We start from the raw sequence: 14,928 nt of genomic DNA on the forward strand, positions 1-14,928 counted from the left end.
GGATAGGTGTGAACTGCTGTTTGTGTCCTAGTTTAGAAGAGTCGCCATCAATGTCTGCCATAGTAATCACTATAAATGGGACTGAATGAAGGGGAAAATCCTAAATGTTGAGTTGTCACCAGAACAGGAATAGAGGTCTTCGAAGAGCGACAATTATTTTAGTTACGTCTATCTAAGTGGAGATTTCTCTCACTTTGCAGAGATTTCATCTGCTGTGTCTACAGGACAGAAATTGAAATTAAATCTCTATAATAGGCCACAGATGACAAATAAAAAAATTAACAAGAATGTTTAACCATTTCTTACTCGGTTTAAAGCTAAAATTACATTTGGACATTAAGAATACTTGTGTGCAATAGGGGGATAGATCATGAACAGAAGTGTAGACTTTCAGGTCTGCCAAGGCCAGATCAGTATCCAGGATGGATATGGTTCAGACTGGACATTCCAATTAAGCTTACCTATTCAGTAATTTTACAGGTCTTCATGAATACATTTCTGTCAAGTCACAATAGACAGAAACAGTCGTTTAGCTCTAGTTACGTGATTTTCTTTTAGGCTGAGCCTGGATAATGTCTGAACAAAGATGGCTCAGTTCTTCAAGAGAGAAAATCAGATGAAAGCATTGTCAGGGGGGAAAACTGTGTTTCTATGAGACATAATAAATGAATGTCACTTAAGCTGGCCATAAACTAACCAATTTGTTAATCCACACAAAAGGTGGATGAAGGAATCCTCCACACCATAAGAAACTGTTTAGAAGGGACCACCAACTGTGTAGCACAGAGCATTTCTCCTGTTAGAGTACTGGAACTATAGCGATAGCTGTACACCCAATGCTCAGTAAAAATGTAAATAGTAAATAAAAGAGAGAAATCCACTGTGTCACACACCTTGTTGAACTTGGTTTTGCTTTAAAATGCAATTAGCATTTAAAATGACAATTTAAAATTCCAATAGAACTGTAATATTTTACCAGTTTTACTGCATTCTATACATATTCCTGAGCTCATCAAAACAATAAAATCATCTGTATTATTACTTGTTGCTGGATCACTGCTTACACGTCCTTACCTATCTATTTGTTTATTATAAATAATGTGTTCTTCTCTCTCCAGCAGTACACTCCGTCAATAATATCTTCTGCTATTATTGTCTTATTCATCAATGTGGACAGAAGAAAGATGGTCAGTTATCTATATACATGTCCACCTAACAAGGAGTTTGGACAGTGGATTATTCCATTGCTTCTGGTGTTCCTGCTATTTCCAGAAACAACTGAGAAAGACTCATCAGAAATAGCTCTCTATGACAGAAATTCACAGCAGCACTTAATTAAATGCAGTCGCTCTTCATTACATCCCATGTATGATAAGTGAGTATTCTTAATTAACAGTAACTCTAATGTGTGCAATGGTGTCAAGGAAATGTTAGTTTGGATATTTGACTACACAAAACAAACACTAATGCTTCATTCGCACCATATGTGCATTAACACTGATGGAAAAAACACGCAGATTTCTCTTGCATAGGCTTGTTCACACCATGTACAGAGATGTCAGTTATTCTGCACGGGCTCAAAAAAATAACAGTTGTTCGCTATGTATTCTCTACTTGCTTTAGGTAGTTGTGTTTTTTTTGTATTTATTTTTTAACAATGAGCAAAACTGGGAGTTTTAAAGTAGCACTAGGCAAAACTTACTTTTTTTCCATTTTGGAAGGGTTTTAACCACGGTCAGTTTTTGCCATTTGTGTCCCTTCACTTCCTGTCCTAAAACAGAAAATGAGAATAAACCCCTCCAAAATGAGGGATTCCCTTGTCTATATATAAAGCCTCTTGTGTTTCCCCTTTAAATAAATATGAACCAATAATAATGCAATAAACAATCAAAATAGACCGCACTCACTTTTTCTGAAGTAGCTGGCAGAGACTGGCGAAACTGATCAGGTTTACTATGACCTGTATGTCACCTACGTGACACCTATGGAACGGTATACCCTGCAATGGATGTTTTTTGTTCATCAATCCAAGGATATCTGTGAACAACAGGACCTGATAACAATACTTACACTTTTCCTGGATGTGGGACTTTTTTTGGATCATCTTCTGTGCACTATCACTTTGGATCATAGTTGGTCCTCACAGGACTGTGACTAGTAGCTCAAGACTGTTGTGTAACCCTACCTAAGTTACAAACTTTTCAGTGTGAGGGAAGTTTTTCAGGGTATGGAATTTTGGGCCATTTGACCTTGTGATTACATCTGTATGACACCATACACCTAGATCCCTGAATATTGGACCACCTCTGGACCACTGCACCTTTCTTGGTTACACTCAGCTATCTTACCATCATCCAGCCATATCATTTTCTGTATGAACTATGTGAACCTTCATTGATTACATCCAGGAAGTGCATATTTATTATGAGTTATTTCATGAAAAGAACTATAATGGAACAACCGTTTTCAGGAGTATTAGCCCAATATCACTGCATCCTGCAGATTCATAATCAGCTATAGTGGCAACACAAGCCAGGGAGAAGGTCCAATACACGTGTGTTAACACTTAACAGACACCTGACATCTCCCTTTTGAGACCCAGCTTCAGCTTCACTAGAGATGAATGGACAGGAGACAGAGGCTCAATGGACAGGAGACACAGTTTACAATGCTCAGTTATAAATGGACAGAGTCAGTGATTACTGATTCTATTCATTCGTAAAAAGGAAGGAGTCAGTAAATGACAGATTTTCTGGCTCCTTCTTCCCCTCTCCATCCTGACAGATCGAGGACAAAGGGGGTGGAGGAGCACGGAGGGGGATCAGAGTGGAGCATGGAGGGAGACTGGAGGAGGACGGGGGAGGACACAGAGGGGGACTAGAGGAGGACACTGGGACAGTTCAGGGGTGATCGGTGCTGCAGTGGGGGAGTTACAAGCAACGATCCCCCTGTATAGATTTCAATAAAGCACCTGAAAGCCATGGGAGGGAGAGGAGGAGAGACGGCTGTCTGCTGCTTTATTGAAATCTATACAGGGAGATCAGTGCTTGTAACTCCCCCACAGATAACCCCTGACTGCCCAGGTTTTGGATCAAGCACCGGAGCATGTGCCTGAGTACAAGTACTCAGGCAAATGCTCTTTATCCACACTGATACTAGTATTGGAATTGGTGCAACCCTAATTAATATAAATGAAAAAACTCCACAATAGTCCATCCACAGGTGAAGTTCTGATTGGAAATCACACATGATCACTCCAGTGCTCCACACCAACCACAGCCCCATAACAGGGCTATCAGACCTCTAACATAAAGGTCATAAATGCATGAGGACTATCCAGGGTAATCATTAGATGAACCCCCTCAGGCAGACATCACAACATCTGTGTGTATGTGAAGATAACACAAGGATTAAGGACTTTACAGAGGTTGCTGTTGACACTGACATTTTTCCCCTGGGACACTTCCAGTCAAGAAGGGCTGAAGTCAGCCATACAGGAGAAGGCTTCAGGATCATTTTTGCTGCAGATCCCTTTTTGTATGCTGTACAGTAAGAAAAGTTTGTTTGTTCAGTAGTGTAGATCTATTGGCTTTAGAGCTTCTGATCATCCTAGCCAGCACTGAAATTATTGGTTATTATTATTTCTTCTACAGCTCTTGTTTTCTTTTTCTTATTACTGATTACTACACCACTTGCAGTGAAAAGAGTGGGAGAACCTAAAAGTTACACCAAGGGCCTAACATCTCAGATCATGGGCTTCCGCAGAACTTTATTCGGGGGGGGGGGGGGGGGGCATCATTTTAGGATCACCCATGCACCACCCCTTTTCGACACTGTCATTATCACATTATCATCGTCAGAGACTGCAGACATAGTACAGTTCCTAAGATAAGTAATGGATAATGACCAACAGGCCCTTTTACCAGAACCAGCAAAACTACAGCAGTGATCCCTTCCAGCTGGACGACCGATCACTCTGGGTCCCCCGGGGGCGACTCTGGTCAGTAGTGTAGCATGTCTGTACCCTGGTCTCTCTGGCTTCCGCCCGGCACACTCCTCATTCTTTGTCCTGTAGTGCTCTCTCCCTCAGCTTTTTTCCAGGCTGCAGTCTCTCAATCTCTCTGTTGATCGAGCTGTAGCCTCCTCCCTGTGGAAAATGGGGCTGCCAATATTTGGGACTACATGTCCCATGATGCTCTCCTCTCCTAGTCTCCTTTGATTGGCCCTCAGTCATGGCCAATAGGGAAGGAACGGAGCGGGCAGGAAACCCTGATAGCGACGCAACTGTGCTGAATTTAAGATCTGATCCCCAATTCCAGGGGGGGGGGGCATTTGACCCCCCTTGCCCTTACCTGCGGATGCCCATGTCTCAGATGACGAAAAATATGGATGTGGACATATAAAATGTATGTTAAAAGTGAATTCCCTCCCTCCCAAGTGTACTTATTATGTTGACATCTACCTACCTGCTACCTTTCCTTGATTTAGACATACTTTATGTTAAGATCAATGACAATAGGGGGGGGGGGGTCATCATCAAAATTTTGGTTAGGGGCCCAATAATCGATAGTTATGCCCCTGGTGGACATAGTATTGTAATGTAGTATAAGTCAATGTAGTAAATGTCAGTGTAATGAAGCTGTGTTGCAGAGGAAATGATGAGGCTTAAATGATTGTTTTTCTGTATCTATGCATGTTGGTTTGAAAAACGTTTTTTCTGTTGTTTATGGAAATAGAAGCTGACATGAATTATAAAATCAGGCAAATGCAGCAGAAAACTTCTAAAACATACACATCTATAGGACTCTGAAATGAACCTATGTCTAACTAATGCCGCGTACACACGAGCGGACTTTTCGAAGGACTAGGTCCAACGGTCTTTCCAACGGACTTTCGGCAGAGTTCCGACGGACTTTCCGAATGAACGGACTTGGCCACACACAATCACACCAAAGTCCGACGGATTCGAACGTGATGACGTACGAGCGGACTAGAATAAGGACGTTCATAGCCAGTAGCCAATAGCTGCCCTAGCGTCGGTTTTTGTCTGTCGGACTAGAATACACACGAGCGGATTTCTCAATAGGAACTGGGTCCAGCGGAGTTCCGGTGAAATAATTTGAAACATGTTCTATTTCTAAAGTCCGTCAGATTTTTGGACAGCAAAGGTCTGATGAAGCTCACACACGATCGAATTGTCTGCCGGATTCGTTCCGTCGGATCTTTGCTGTCAAAAAGTCTGGTCGTGTGTATGCGGCATAAGAGTAGCAAACCAACATACACACCCTAAGGTGCCTGCATGTATGCTTCATGGGTGCACCTGGAAATTGTCATGGTTCCTGAGTCATTATGACTCAGCAAATAATTAAATGATATTGCATAAAAAGCACATAGCACTGTTTAATCAGTGTTCTTAGTGGTTATTGATTATAGGGGTGCATTAAATCCAGCAGATTGAAGGTATTCATATACTAGAACAATGATGGAGAAGAAAAATAGTGCACAGATCTAGTGGAATAAAAAGTAATACCTGGTTATCCTGACAGCCCCCCCCCCCGCTTACCTGGAGCACATCCATCTCAACGTGGTCAGTTTTCTGGGGGCACTCATGTGGGCTCACTTCCAATTTCTGCTCTGTGTATCCATTGGCATGCACATTGTGGCTCGGCCTCACCCTACTAACTGGCTATGAATGACAGTAACAGGAACCAATGGCTCTCGTTGGTGTCTCTGGACCAGTGAAGAAAGAGTAGTGATCCTGCTCTCGTGCACAACGCTGGATCAACACCCGGCTTAGGGAAGTATAAGGGGGGCTAGAGTGCTGCACACGCAAAGGTTTTTTACCTTTATGCATGGAGCGCATTAAGGTAAGAAGAACCTTTTGCATTTACAACCACTTTAAACTAATAGTTCAACTAAGCATTAAAAATTGGCAGAAAAATCACGTAGAATCTAAAAACCACTGCCATGATGAAAATGGGTAAATCTGCTGAGCAACTTATGATAATCATTAACTTACTTTTGTAATTGCAGGTCGTCGCATTTGTTCACCATCCAGTTCTATGCCATTCTGCAATCGAGCTATCAAGGATTACATGTCAGCTCCAAATTAGTCCTAAACTCTTTGTTCTTTGATTTCCAATCCAAAAACAATATAAATAGATATTCTCATCAGCAGGAAAGCAGATGTTCAGACATTTATGTGTTGTATATTGGAGATGTGCATAAACCCCCAAATTACATAATGCCTATTATCCTTTGGATGTATCAATACCGCCAAGTAAGTTATGTAAAAAAATTATACTCCTTTTTCAGTCTAATAATTTATTTGTCATCAGTTTTTATATTTTATTCACAGGATATTAAAGCCAGGACTGCAACACAAATGTTCACCTTCAGAAGAGATGGAGACAGTAATGAGACAGCTGAAAGTCAAGTATTGCCCATGTTTGTTATTGTATCTCTATCTGCTCTGGGCATCAGCACTGTGACTGGGTTTTTTACCAATTTTTTTATCATTGTGGTTCATGGAGTGGACAGGCTTAAAGGTAGAAATACGAACCCAAGAGAACTGATCCTATTCACTCTAGGTTTGTTCAACACTGCCTTTCAGTGTACCATGGTGGCCAACGACTCCCTTCTCTTTCTTTGGAGTGATGTGTATTTCTTGGACAATGTTTATACCAGCTTCTCCATCCTTCTGCTCTTCACAATCTTCTCCAGCTTCTGGCTTATGTTTTGCCTCTGTGGCTTCTATTATTTGATGCTTGTTACATATGAACAAACTTTCTTCATGCGTCTGAAGCAAAGCATCTCTGATGTGGTCCCCTGGATGCTGTTCATATCTGTATTCATATCACTTATTATCAGCATCCCAGTTGCTTGGAACATTAAGAAAGAGGAATATTCTGTTCAGGTAGATAGTAATCTTACTGGCAACTCAACTGTACAATATGGAGCTCCACACATGAGTCTTCAATACCTGCTGGTTGCTAGTATTATTGGCTGCTGTGTTCCTCTCATTTTGGTTGCCATAGCAAACACTTTTATCATAAGATATCTTTTTGTACACGTCAAACAGCTCAAGAAAAGTGCAACTGCAATGGGTGTACAAAGTATGGAAGCAAGTGTATCTGCAGCCTGCACTGTCACCTCCCTTCTTATTCTTTATGTCAGTTTCTATGTCTCGGAAACTTTACTGATACTGGACATCTTCAAAGTGGACAGCCCTTGGATTTCAGGATGTTTAGTGACTGTTTATAGTTATGGTCCCATACAATCACTTATACTCATCCTGGGCAGTCCAAACCTCAGACAACTGATTCGTCAATGGTTATGTTCTATAAATGTTTCCCTCATGCCTTCAGGTTTCAGAACAGATACAAGCTCATCAAATTCTATTTTGAACATGTAACTGTCTATGAATAATTGTAATAAAAAAATCTTAATTACTTAGCACAAATTTAGCTATGTATAACCAGTCTAGTCCCACATGGCACAATAATGTAGTTCACAAGTAGGGTAAAGCCAGAAGGAGCAAATTTCTTTCCTGCAACCACAGTCAGTGTTGATGGGTAGTTCCCTCCACTGAGCTATTGTGTGCTCCCTGCGGGGGAGGCACCAGGAGTCATCCATGGTGGGAGAACACACGGTGATAATTGGCAATAATCACTTGAAAATATGACAGGCTGATTGTACCCATGTTCAGGGCAGGACTTACCATTGGGCTTGACTGGGCTCAAGCCCATGGGCCCCGCCCAATAGAGGGCCCCACAGAGATACATAGCCAAGTGTACTCGGCTCGGCTCCACTCACAGTCCCGCTCTATGATGGACATAACACAGGAACTGGGCATGACTGTGAGCCGAGCCGAGTACTCTCAGCTACTCTCGGCTCCACTCGGGACTGCGAGAGGACCCGAGAGCCGCCGAGAGGACCAGAGAGCCGCCATTTTTAAACTTCAGGACTGCAATGACAAGGCTGCAAATGACACTGGGGCAAGGCTGCAAATGACAAGGCTGCAATGACACTGGACGAGGCTGCAGATGGATGGGCAAGGCTGCAGATGGACACTGATAAGGCTGCATTGATGGGCATTTAAATGTAAGTTTTTTTCCCTTAAACTTCCCTAAAAGTTTTTTTCCTTTAAAATTCCCTCCTAAACTTGGGGTGCGTGTTATACACTGATAAATATGGTAATGTATAGACGGTAGGGCCCAAAAGTGACTCAAGCCCAGGGGCCCCCACCACCCTAAGTCCTGCCCTGCCCATGTTGATTGATCGATACATAGTTTGAATCTCGGCCAGTTCCTGCTGAACTGGCGAAGATTTGAGCTGCCTATGGCCTGCTTAATGTTTAATCTTTCACACAGTACAGAATTTTTGTCTTATCACAAGACACAACTTGTCTATTGCTTTATCGCCAGCATATAGGAGTCAATATTGGTCAATCAGGAGCTAGTGTTGATTACAACACATTTCATTTTTAATTACTGCTTCAATGGGAAATGATTTTAGCAAAGGCCACTGCTGACTGCTGACATCATGGTAAATACATCCATCATGACTGAAACATGGACACTGCCATTGCTGATCTCCCTTTAAAAAGGCTAAATATTATGTTCTGTCTTGCTTCAGTACTTGTAAAGTATTGAAAATTAAAGATAAAAAACAGACTTCCTCATCCCTATACTTTAACAATGTATTGACACTAAAGCAGTAGCGGCCGCTACATTAGGGGCGCCACCCGCCCAATCCATGGACCCAGCCCTTAATCTACATGCAGGGCGTCCGACACATGGATTTCAATGTTTTTTTTTTTTTTTTGAAGCACGTGATTAGAGCCTGAGGCTTAAAAAAGAGTGGGCTCGGAGTGCAGAGCACTGCATCCTGAGCCCACCCAGTTGTGTGACAATAGCAAATTAATATTCACTATTGTCTTCCTGCTTCTCCTGCCAGCCAATTAAGAAGTGAGTCTTAAGACCATATTGGCCACCAAGGAGTAGACGCAGGGGGAAGCTCCTGAGGAGGAGAAGCAAGGGGAAGCCGCAGAAGCTGCCCGTGACCTAGATGGGGTAAGTGCGGTGCTGGTGGGTGGACGTTTGAACAATGGTGGGGTGGTAGGTGGTTTGCAGATCGACAGGGGGTATTTTGACTGACCGACAGAATAGGGGGGTGGGCCTTTTGACTGACTGACTGACTGAACCAGGGGTGGTTTGTTTGCCACCCCACCCCCCCCCCCCCACACAAAAAATGGAGCTCTGACCGCAACTGCACTAAAGTATTAGCCTAACATCCAGGCAACTATTATATTTAAAGGGGAGTAAAAATAAAGGACAAAGCAGCACAGTGGTGTAGTGGTTAGTACTTTTACCTAGCTGCAAAAGGGTTCTGGTTAAAATCCCAACCAAGACACTACCTGCCTAGAGTTTGCATGTTCTCCCTGTACCTGTGTGAGTTGTGGACCTTAGATTGTAGGCTCCTGGAGGGCAGGGACTGATGTGACTGTGGAATATATATGTAAAGTTCTGCATAAATTGACGGCGCTATATAAGTGCTTGAAATAAATAAATAAGACAACGTTTCACCATGGAGTTTAATCAGAGCGACTTGCTTCCAACACAGTCTCTGCTCTAAGCCTGTCCCTCTGATTTGTTTCACCCCAATTGGGCTTATTTGTAGATGTTTGTAGATATTTAAAGGGTTAGTCCACCTTTTCAGAAAAAAAAGAAAAGCAGTTCTGATTGGTTAGCATGATCACATTCCAGCACTGGCCAGTCAGAACCTCTCTGATCTGTCCTGGTCATACCTAGAGAAAGAAGAGGAAGAATTCTGTGCTTTTCAAACTTCAGGACCATTGGAGTAGGCTGTGTGGATGGTGAAACTCTTGAGATAATGTCAGTATTCGCATTGCACATATTCCTGGATTGGTCTCAGAAGTGATGGGTGCTGCAGTAAAAATCAGCTGGAGACATCCCAGATCAATGTACATCCAACACACCACAGATCAACAAATACCATATTTTATCATAGAATGAGCACACAGAGTGCAACATTTCAGAGCCGTGCAGAACCCCTTCATCAGGCATGTGACATCACATGCCTGACAAAGGGGTCCTGCGGGGCTCCAAAACACTGCACCCTGTCCATTGTGATGTGATCATTCTACAAATAAACTTTGAGATGGTGCTTGTTAATCCATGGTGTGCTGTCAAAGAGGTGCATTGATGGTGAAACTCTATTACCCACAGAGGTAAGTGCAGTGGGGACCAGGAGGTGGGGAGGATGTAGCGTGATAGTTTACCTTTTCCTTTTTCTGAAGGTGAACTAACCCTTTAAAGAAGAGGTTAGCAATCATTGCCAACATTTTTTTCAATATATTTTATTGGTTGTTACTTTGTCAAGATGACAAATAATACATAAAAAAAAGACAGGGGTTCACAGCCCCACATTACAGCAAATGTTCAGGCAATAAAATGTACGAAGATAAAACAAAGACATTGTAATGCCTCAGCACATCCTATATATCTATAGGCTTGTATGGTGCAAAATACAGGCTTCATTATAGCTTTAATTGTAAGGCCTGGGGTGGTTAAAGAAGTAGCACTAGCTCGGAACCAGCCAAGGTCACTATTTGAAAAGAGAAAAGAGGAGAAAAGCAAAGAAAAGAGAATAGGGGAAAAAGGGGGAAGAGGAGAAGGGTGGCAGGACACAGAGAACTTCCGGTCAAAATATGGATTCCTGATGGGCAAACAAGTGCTATACCAAAATTGCAGGATGGCGTGGCGATATGGAATCCATGGATTCACCATCTTGAGAAATGTGTCATGGTTATTAGTAAAAACGTTGATCAGTTGTTCATTTATGAAGATTCCATCTAATCTGGTTTTAAGTTTGGAAAAATAAACAAATTGTTTCTTTCAGGTTCTAGCAGTTGTCAATTTAAATCTAAGAGGACAAAATGTGTTAGTTCAAATTGTCGCTTGGTAAGACCCGGTGGTTTAAAATGTAAAACAGCTATCCAGGGATCTCTAAGGAGGTGGGTCCCAAATAGTCTACGCAGAAGTTTAAAGTTCATCAAATATGGAGGACATCGCCTGGCTCTTGGAAACCTCTAAAGCAGTATCGCAAATGCCCAGGGACTATATGAGTGAGTCTAGTAGGTGCCAAGTACCATCTATTTAAAGACTTATATGCTGACTCAGTGGTAGTAACACTTATGGTGCAGTTAGCCGTGGTGGACCATGTGACCTACCAATATTTTTCCAGTTTATTAGCCTTTAAATTTTTCTTTCCTATTTGGCAACATAGGCATGAATAATAGGAGAGGACAGATAGTTACTATGGGAATAAATTGTGTAAATCAATTTAAATTTCAGGGGGATACAGTGACATGTATGTTCAAAGATAGTCAAAGAGGAGAGAGAGATCCTTGTCACGAATGACTGAAGTAAGCTAATGCTGGAGTTGGGTATAGCTAAATTGTTCAGACCATTCCCTGAGAGTTGGCCACAGTATGAAAAATGATTTTTTCTAAGAGGGAAAATGCAAAGGTGAATCCGTGTGAAGTCCAGCAGAAAAAAGCACATGGGGAATTGAGTCATGGTGGGAAATAGAGGATTTCCTGATAAAAGGGAATAGAGGGAGGTGAGCAGAGAGTATTTATTACTATCCCAGACACTCAAGGTATATTTCATGGGGGACTAGCAGTCCAAAAGTTATGGGGATATGGGGAGTCCAGGGCAGTTATTTCACATCTACAGGAGCACAAGAGGTTGCTTCCAGTTCTACCCAAAGCGTGGGCATATAAGGCAATCAAGGGAGTGAGTCGAGCAGCCAGGTAATATTTCAGGAAATTTGGAAAACCTAAACCACATAACCACCTTTTCTAGTTTTAGAGTGGGGAAGGATTGAAATCACTGTCAGGGGCTTTGTTGCAGAAATATCAACGTTGACAGCAGTTATCTATTGTACAGTGTGGTGGGGTACCATTCACAATGAATAGTACCACATCACAGCACACACAATGCAGGTGCTTTGCTGTGGGTTGCTAAATAATGTTCAATAATGTGCTTTACCATGCATTACAGAACAAATGTACATATGTGTTAAGGTTGTTTAGTATAATTTAGGTCCTTAATGTATATGTATACATTAATTAAAAAATCTAAACAAACTTTAAATTGATATGCAACATTAGCAGAAAGGAAAAAGAAGATAGATAGACAGACAGATAGATTAAGGTTGGGTTCACACTATTGCAAATGGGATGTGGGTTTCCCCACATCCAATTTGCATGTCAGGAGATTGTGACCGGCTCTCTATAGAGCCATTTCACACATCTCCGAAGCGGCTCCAGGGCAAATTGAAAAGGGGTCCTGTGTGTCTTCTGGTCCATCTCAGGTCCGAATTCAGCCAAAAATTCAGACTGAAATCGGACCCGAAACGGTGAACAGGGATGCACCAGACCCCTGCTGTGAGCCACTCTTTGCGTCAGTGTGAACCCAGATAGATAGACAGATACAGTAGATAGACACGTAGACAGATGGATACTTGTGTCTAGAGATTGAAACACTACAAACACGCTTTATTCCTTTGAGAGTTCGCAGTTATGTTTTTATTTTCCCCAAAAAATGCGAGTATCGGTTTTTAATTAGTCCCACTTCACTGCAAGCAAAATCTCATTAGTAATTTAAAACAATTTAATAAGTCACATTTGTGCTATTAAATAGCTCTGTGTATCATTATTATTAGACATGTTTAATACGTGCGCTTAGTTACATGAGGTCGAGGAACATTATTTCTTATCCATCTCATAATACTGTTTTCATTAAAAAAATTGCCTCTCAGAAGTCTGGATACAAAAAGGTATAAATAAGGTTCAATAAAATAAAATGTATGTCCATTAGATGCAGCCTCTACCAGATTTTGAACAGTGGCTGCTATGTGTTTAGGTCTGATGTATTCAGACTGCAACGCTAGTATATATACTCCTTTGTGATCTGTTGTATCTAAGGGAATTACTAAGTTCCACATTTCCCTACATTTGAGATGGCACACAACACTTTTGGTTTATTTTTAGGAGAGTATATTTTAATTAAATCAGCTTTGGTATATATTTTGCACTTATTGCTGTGAACATTCTGTGAATAGGTTTCTCATTTCACTTGTTTTCAGCTGTCTGGTAACTATACATTTTTTCTGTATATGCTAAAGTGCAGAGCTCTTGTCTTTAAATATTCCTTTGACTGAATATGTACAACATAGGTGCATGACTTTCTCAGTATCGATTTTGTTACTTTATGTCTATTTCAATACTAATAAAAACTGTTCTGGATTAAAAAAAAAACAAGAGAACATATTAAGAAATATATAATATATTTTTTAAAGCAATCTGGAGGTGTTATGTAGATATTAAGGATCACAAAACTTGAAAAAAAAAACAATTTATGATCACCAAATTGGGGGCAATGCTGTTAAACTATCTTTTACCATTTTTTTTGTCTTAAAGTGATTGTAAACGATCACCTTGTAAAACAGCCCATTCAGTTTAAAATAGAAATGAAAGGCTGTGTATGGATATAAAAATACATTATAAATACTTTTCCCCCTTTCTTATAAGTGATCAAATTCCCTCTGTTCTCAGCTGCATATAGGCTGGGGGAGAAGAAGCAGCTTTCCCAGTGAAAGGCTGTGCTGGGGGGCTGTCAGGACAAGTCTGCTCATTGGAAAGAACAGGCTGAGTTCCCAGTGTACCTAGAGAACTGACCATGGTGTGCTCTCCTGCTATAAGGTAAGTTGCAGCTCAATTAGTTAAATACATTTTTGATCCCCAAGCAAAACATGACTTACTTGGTGGAGAAACCCTAGTTGGCAAGCACAGAGGTAAGACATTTATTGTAGTTGGTGACATCTCAGGAGGGATTTTGGTCCACTCTTCTTTACAGATTTTCTCTAAATCCTTAAGGTTTCTTGGCTGACTCTTGGCAACCCAAAGTTTCAGCTCCTTCCATAAATTTTCTATAGGATATAGGTCTGGAGACTGACTAGGCCACTCCATAACCTTAATGTGCTTCTTCCTGAGTCACTCCGTTGTTGCCTTGGTGGTATGTTTTGGGTCATTGTCATGCTGGAAAACCCATATTCAGTGTTATGGCTTAGGGAAGAAGGTTCTCATCTAAGATTTTACAATGCATGGCCCCGTCCATTGGGCCCTCAATGTGGCAAAGCTGGCCTGTACCTTTAGCAGAGAAACAGCCCCAAAGCATCATGTTTCCACCTCCGTGCTTGACTGTAGCGATGGCGTACTTAGGGTCATAGTGGGCATTTTTCTTCCTCCAAACACGGTGAGTCGAGTTGCATAGTTATATACACTACCGTTCAAAAGTTTGGGGTCACCCAAACAATTTTGTGTTTTCCATGAAAAGTCACACTTATTCACCACCATACGTTGTGAAATGAATAGAAAATAGAGTCAAGACATTGACAAGGTTAGAAATAATGATTTGTATTTGAAATAACATTGTTTTTACATCAAACTTTGCTTTCGTCAAAGAATCCTCCTTTTGCAGCAATTACAACATTGCACACCTTTGGCATTCTAGCTGTTAATTTATTGAGGTAAGCTGGAGAAATTGCACCCCACGCTTCTAGAAGCAGCTCCCACAAGTTGGATTGGTTGGATGGGCACTTCTGGCGTACCATACGGTCAAGCTGCTCCCACAACAGCTCAATGGGGTTCAGATCTGGTGACTGTGCTGGCCACTCCATTACCGATAGAATACCAGCTGCCTGCTTCTGCTGTAAATAGTTCTTGCACAATTTGGAGGTGTGTTTAGGGTCATTGTCCTGTTGTAGGATGAAATTGGCTCCAATCAAGCGCTGTCCACTGGGTATGGCATGGCGTTGCAAAATGGAGTGATAGCCTTC

General features: G+C 41.5%; 1 protein-coding gene across 1 annotated transcript; it reads left to right on the forward strand.

Moving 5' to 3' along the window:
• Nucleotides 1–1,127: 1,127 nt before the first annotated feature.
• Nucleotides 1,128–7,451, forward strand: LOC143987956 (taste receptor type 2 member 40-like). The gene is made up of 3 exons (XM_077487168.1): nucleotides 1,128–1,375; nucleotides 6,034–6,280; nucleotides 6,359–7,451. Exons 1-3 carry the CDS (start codon nucleotides 1,185–1,187, stop codon nucleotides 7,412–7,414), a joined length of 1,494 nt encoding a protein of 497 aa, XP_077343294.1. The 5' UTR covers nucleotides 1,128–1,184; the 3' UTR covers nucleotides 7,415–7,451.
• The last annotated feature ends 7,477 nt before the right edge of the window (nucleotides 7,452–14,928 follow it).

The sequence above is a fragment of the Lithobates pipiens genome, unplaced genomic scaffold (genome assembly GCF_037356315.1).
Source record: "Lithobates pipiens isolate NorthernLeopardFrog02 unplaced genomic scaffold, aLitPip1_a1.2 Scaffold_1, whole genome shotgun sequence".
In the NCBI taxonomy this organism is placed as follows: domain Eukaryota; kingdom Metazoa; phylum Chordata; class Amphibia; order Anura; family Ranidae; genus Lithobates; species Lithobates pipiens.

Bases quoted from the DNA above. Each gene is read 5' to 3' on its own strand.
- LOC143987956 (XM_077487168.1), top strand. From the start codon at position 1,185: ATGGTCAGTTATCTATATACATGTCCACCTAACAAGGAGTTTGGACAG. The intron at 1,376-6,033 runs GTGAGTATTCTT...TTGTAATTGCAG, and splicing joins TTACATCCCATGTATGATAA to GTCGTCGCATTTGTTCACCA. The intron at 6,281-6,358 runs GTAAGTTATGTA...TTTTATTCACAG, and splicing joins GGATGTATCAATACCGCCAA to GATATTAAAGCCAGGACTGC.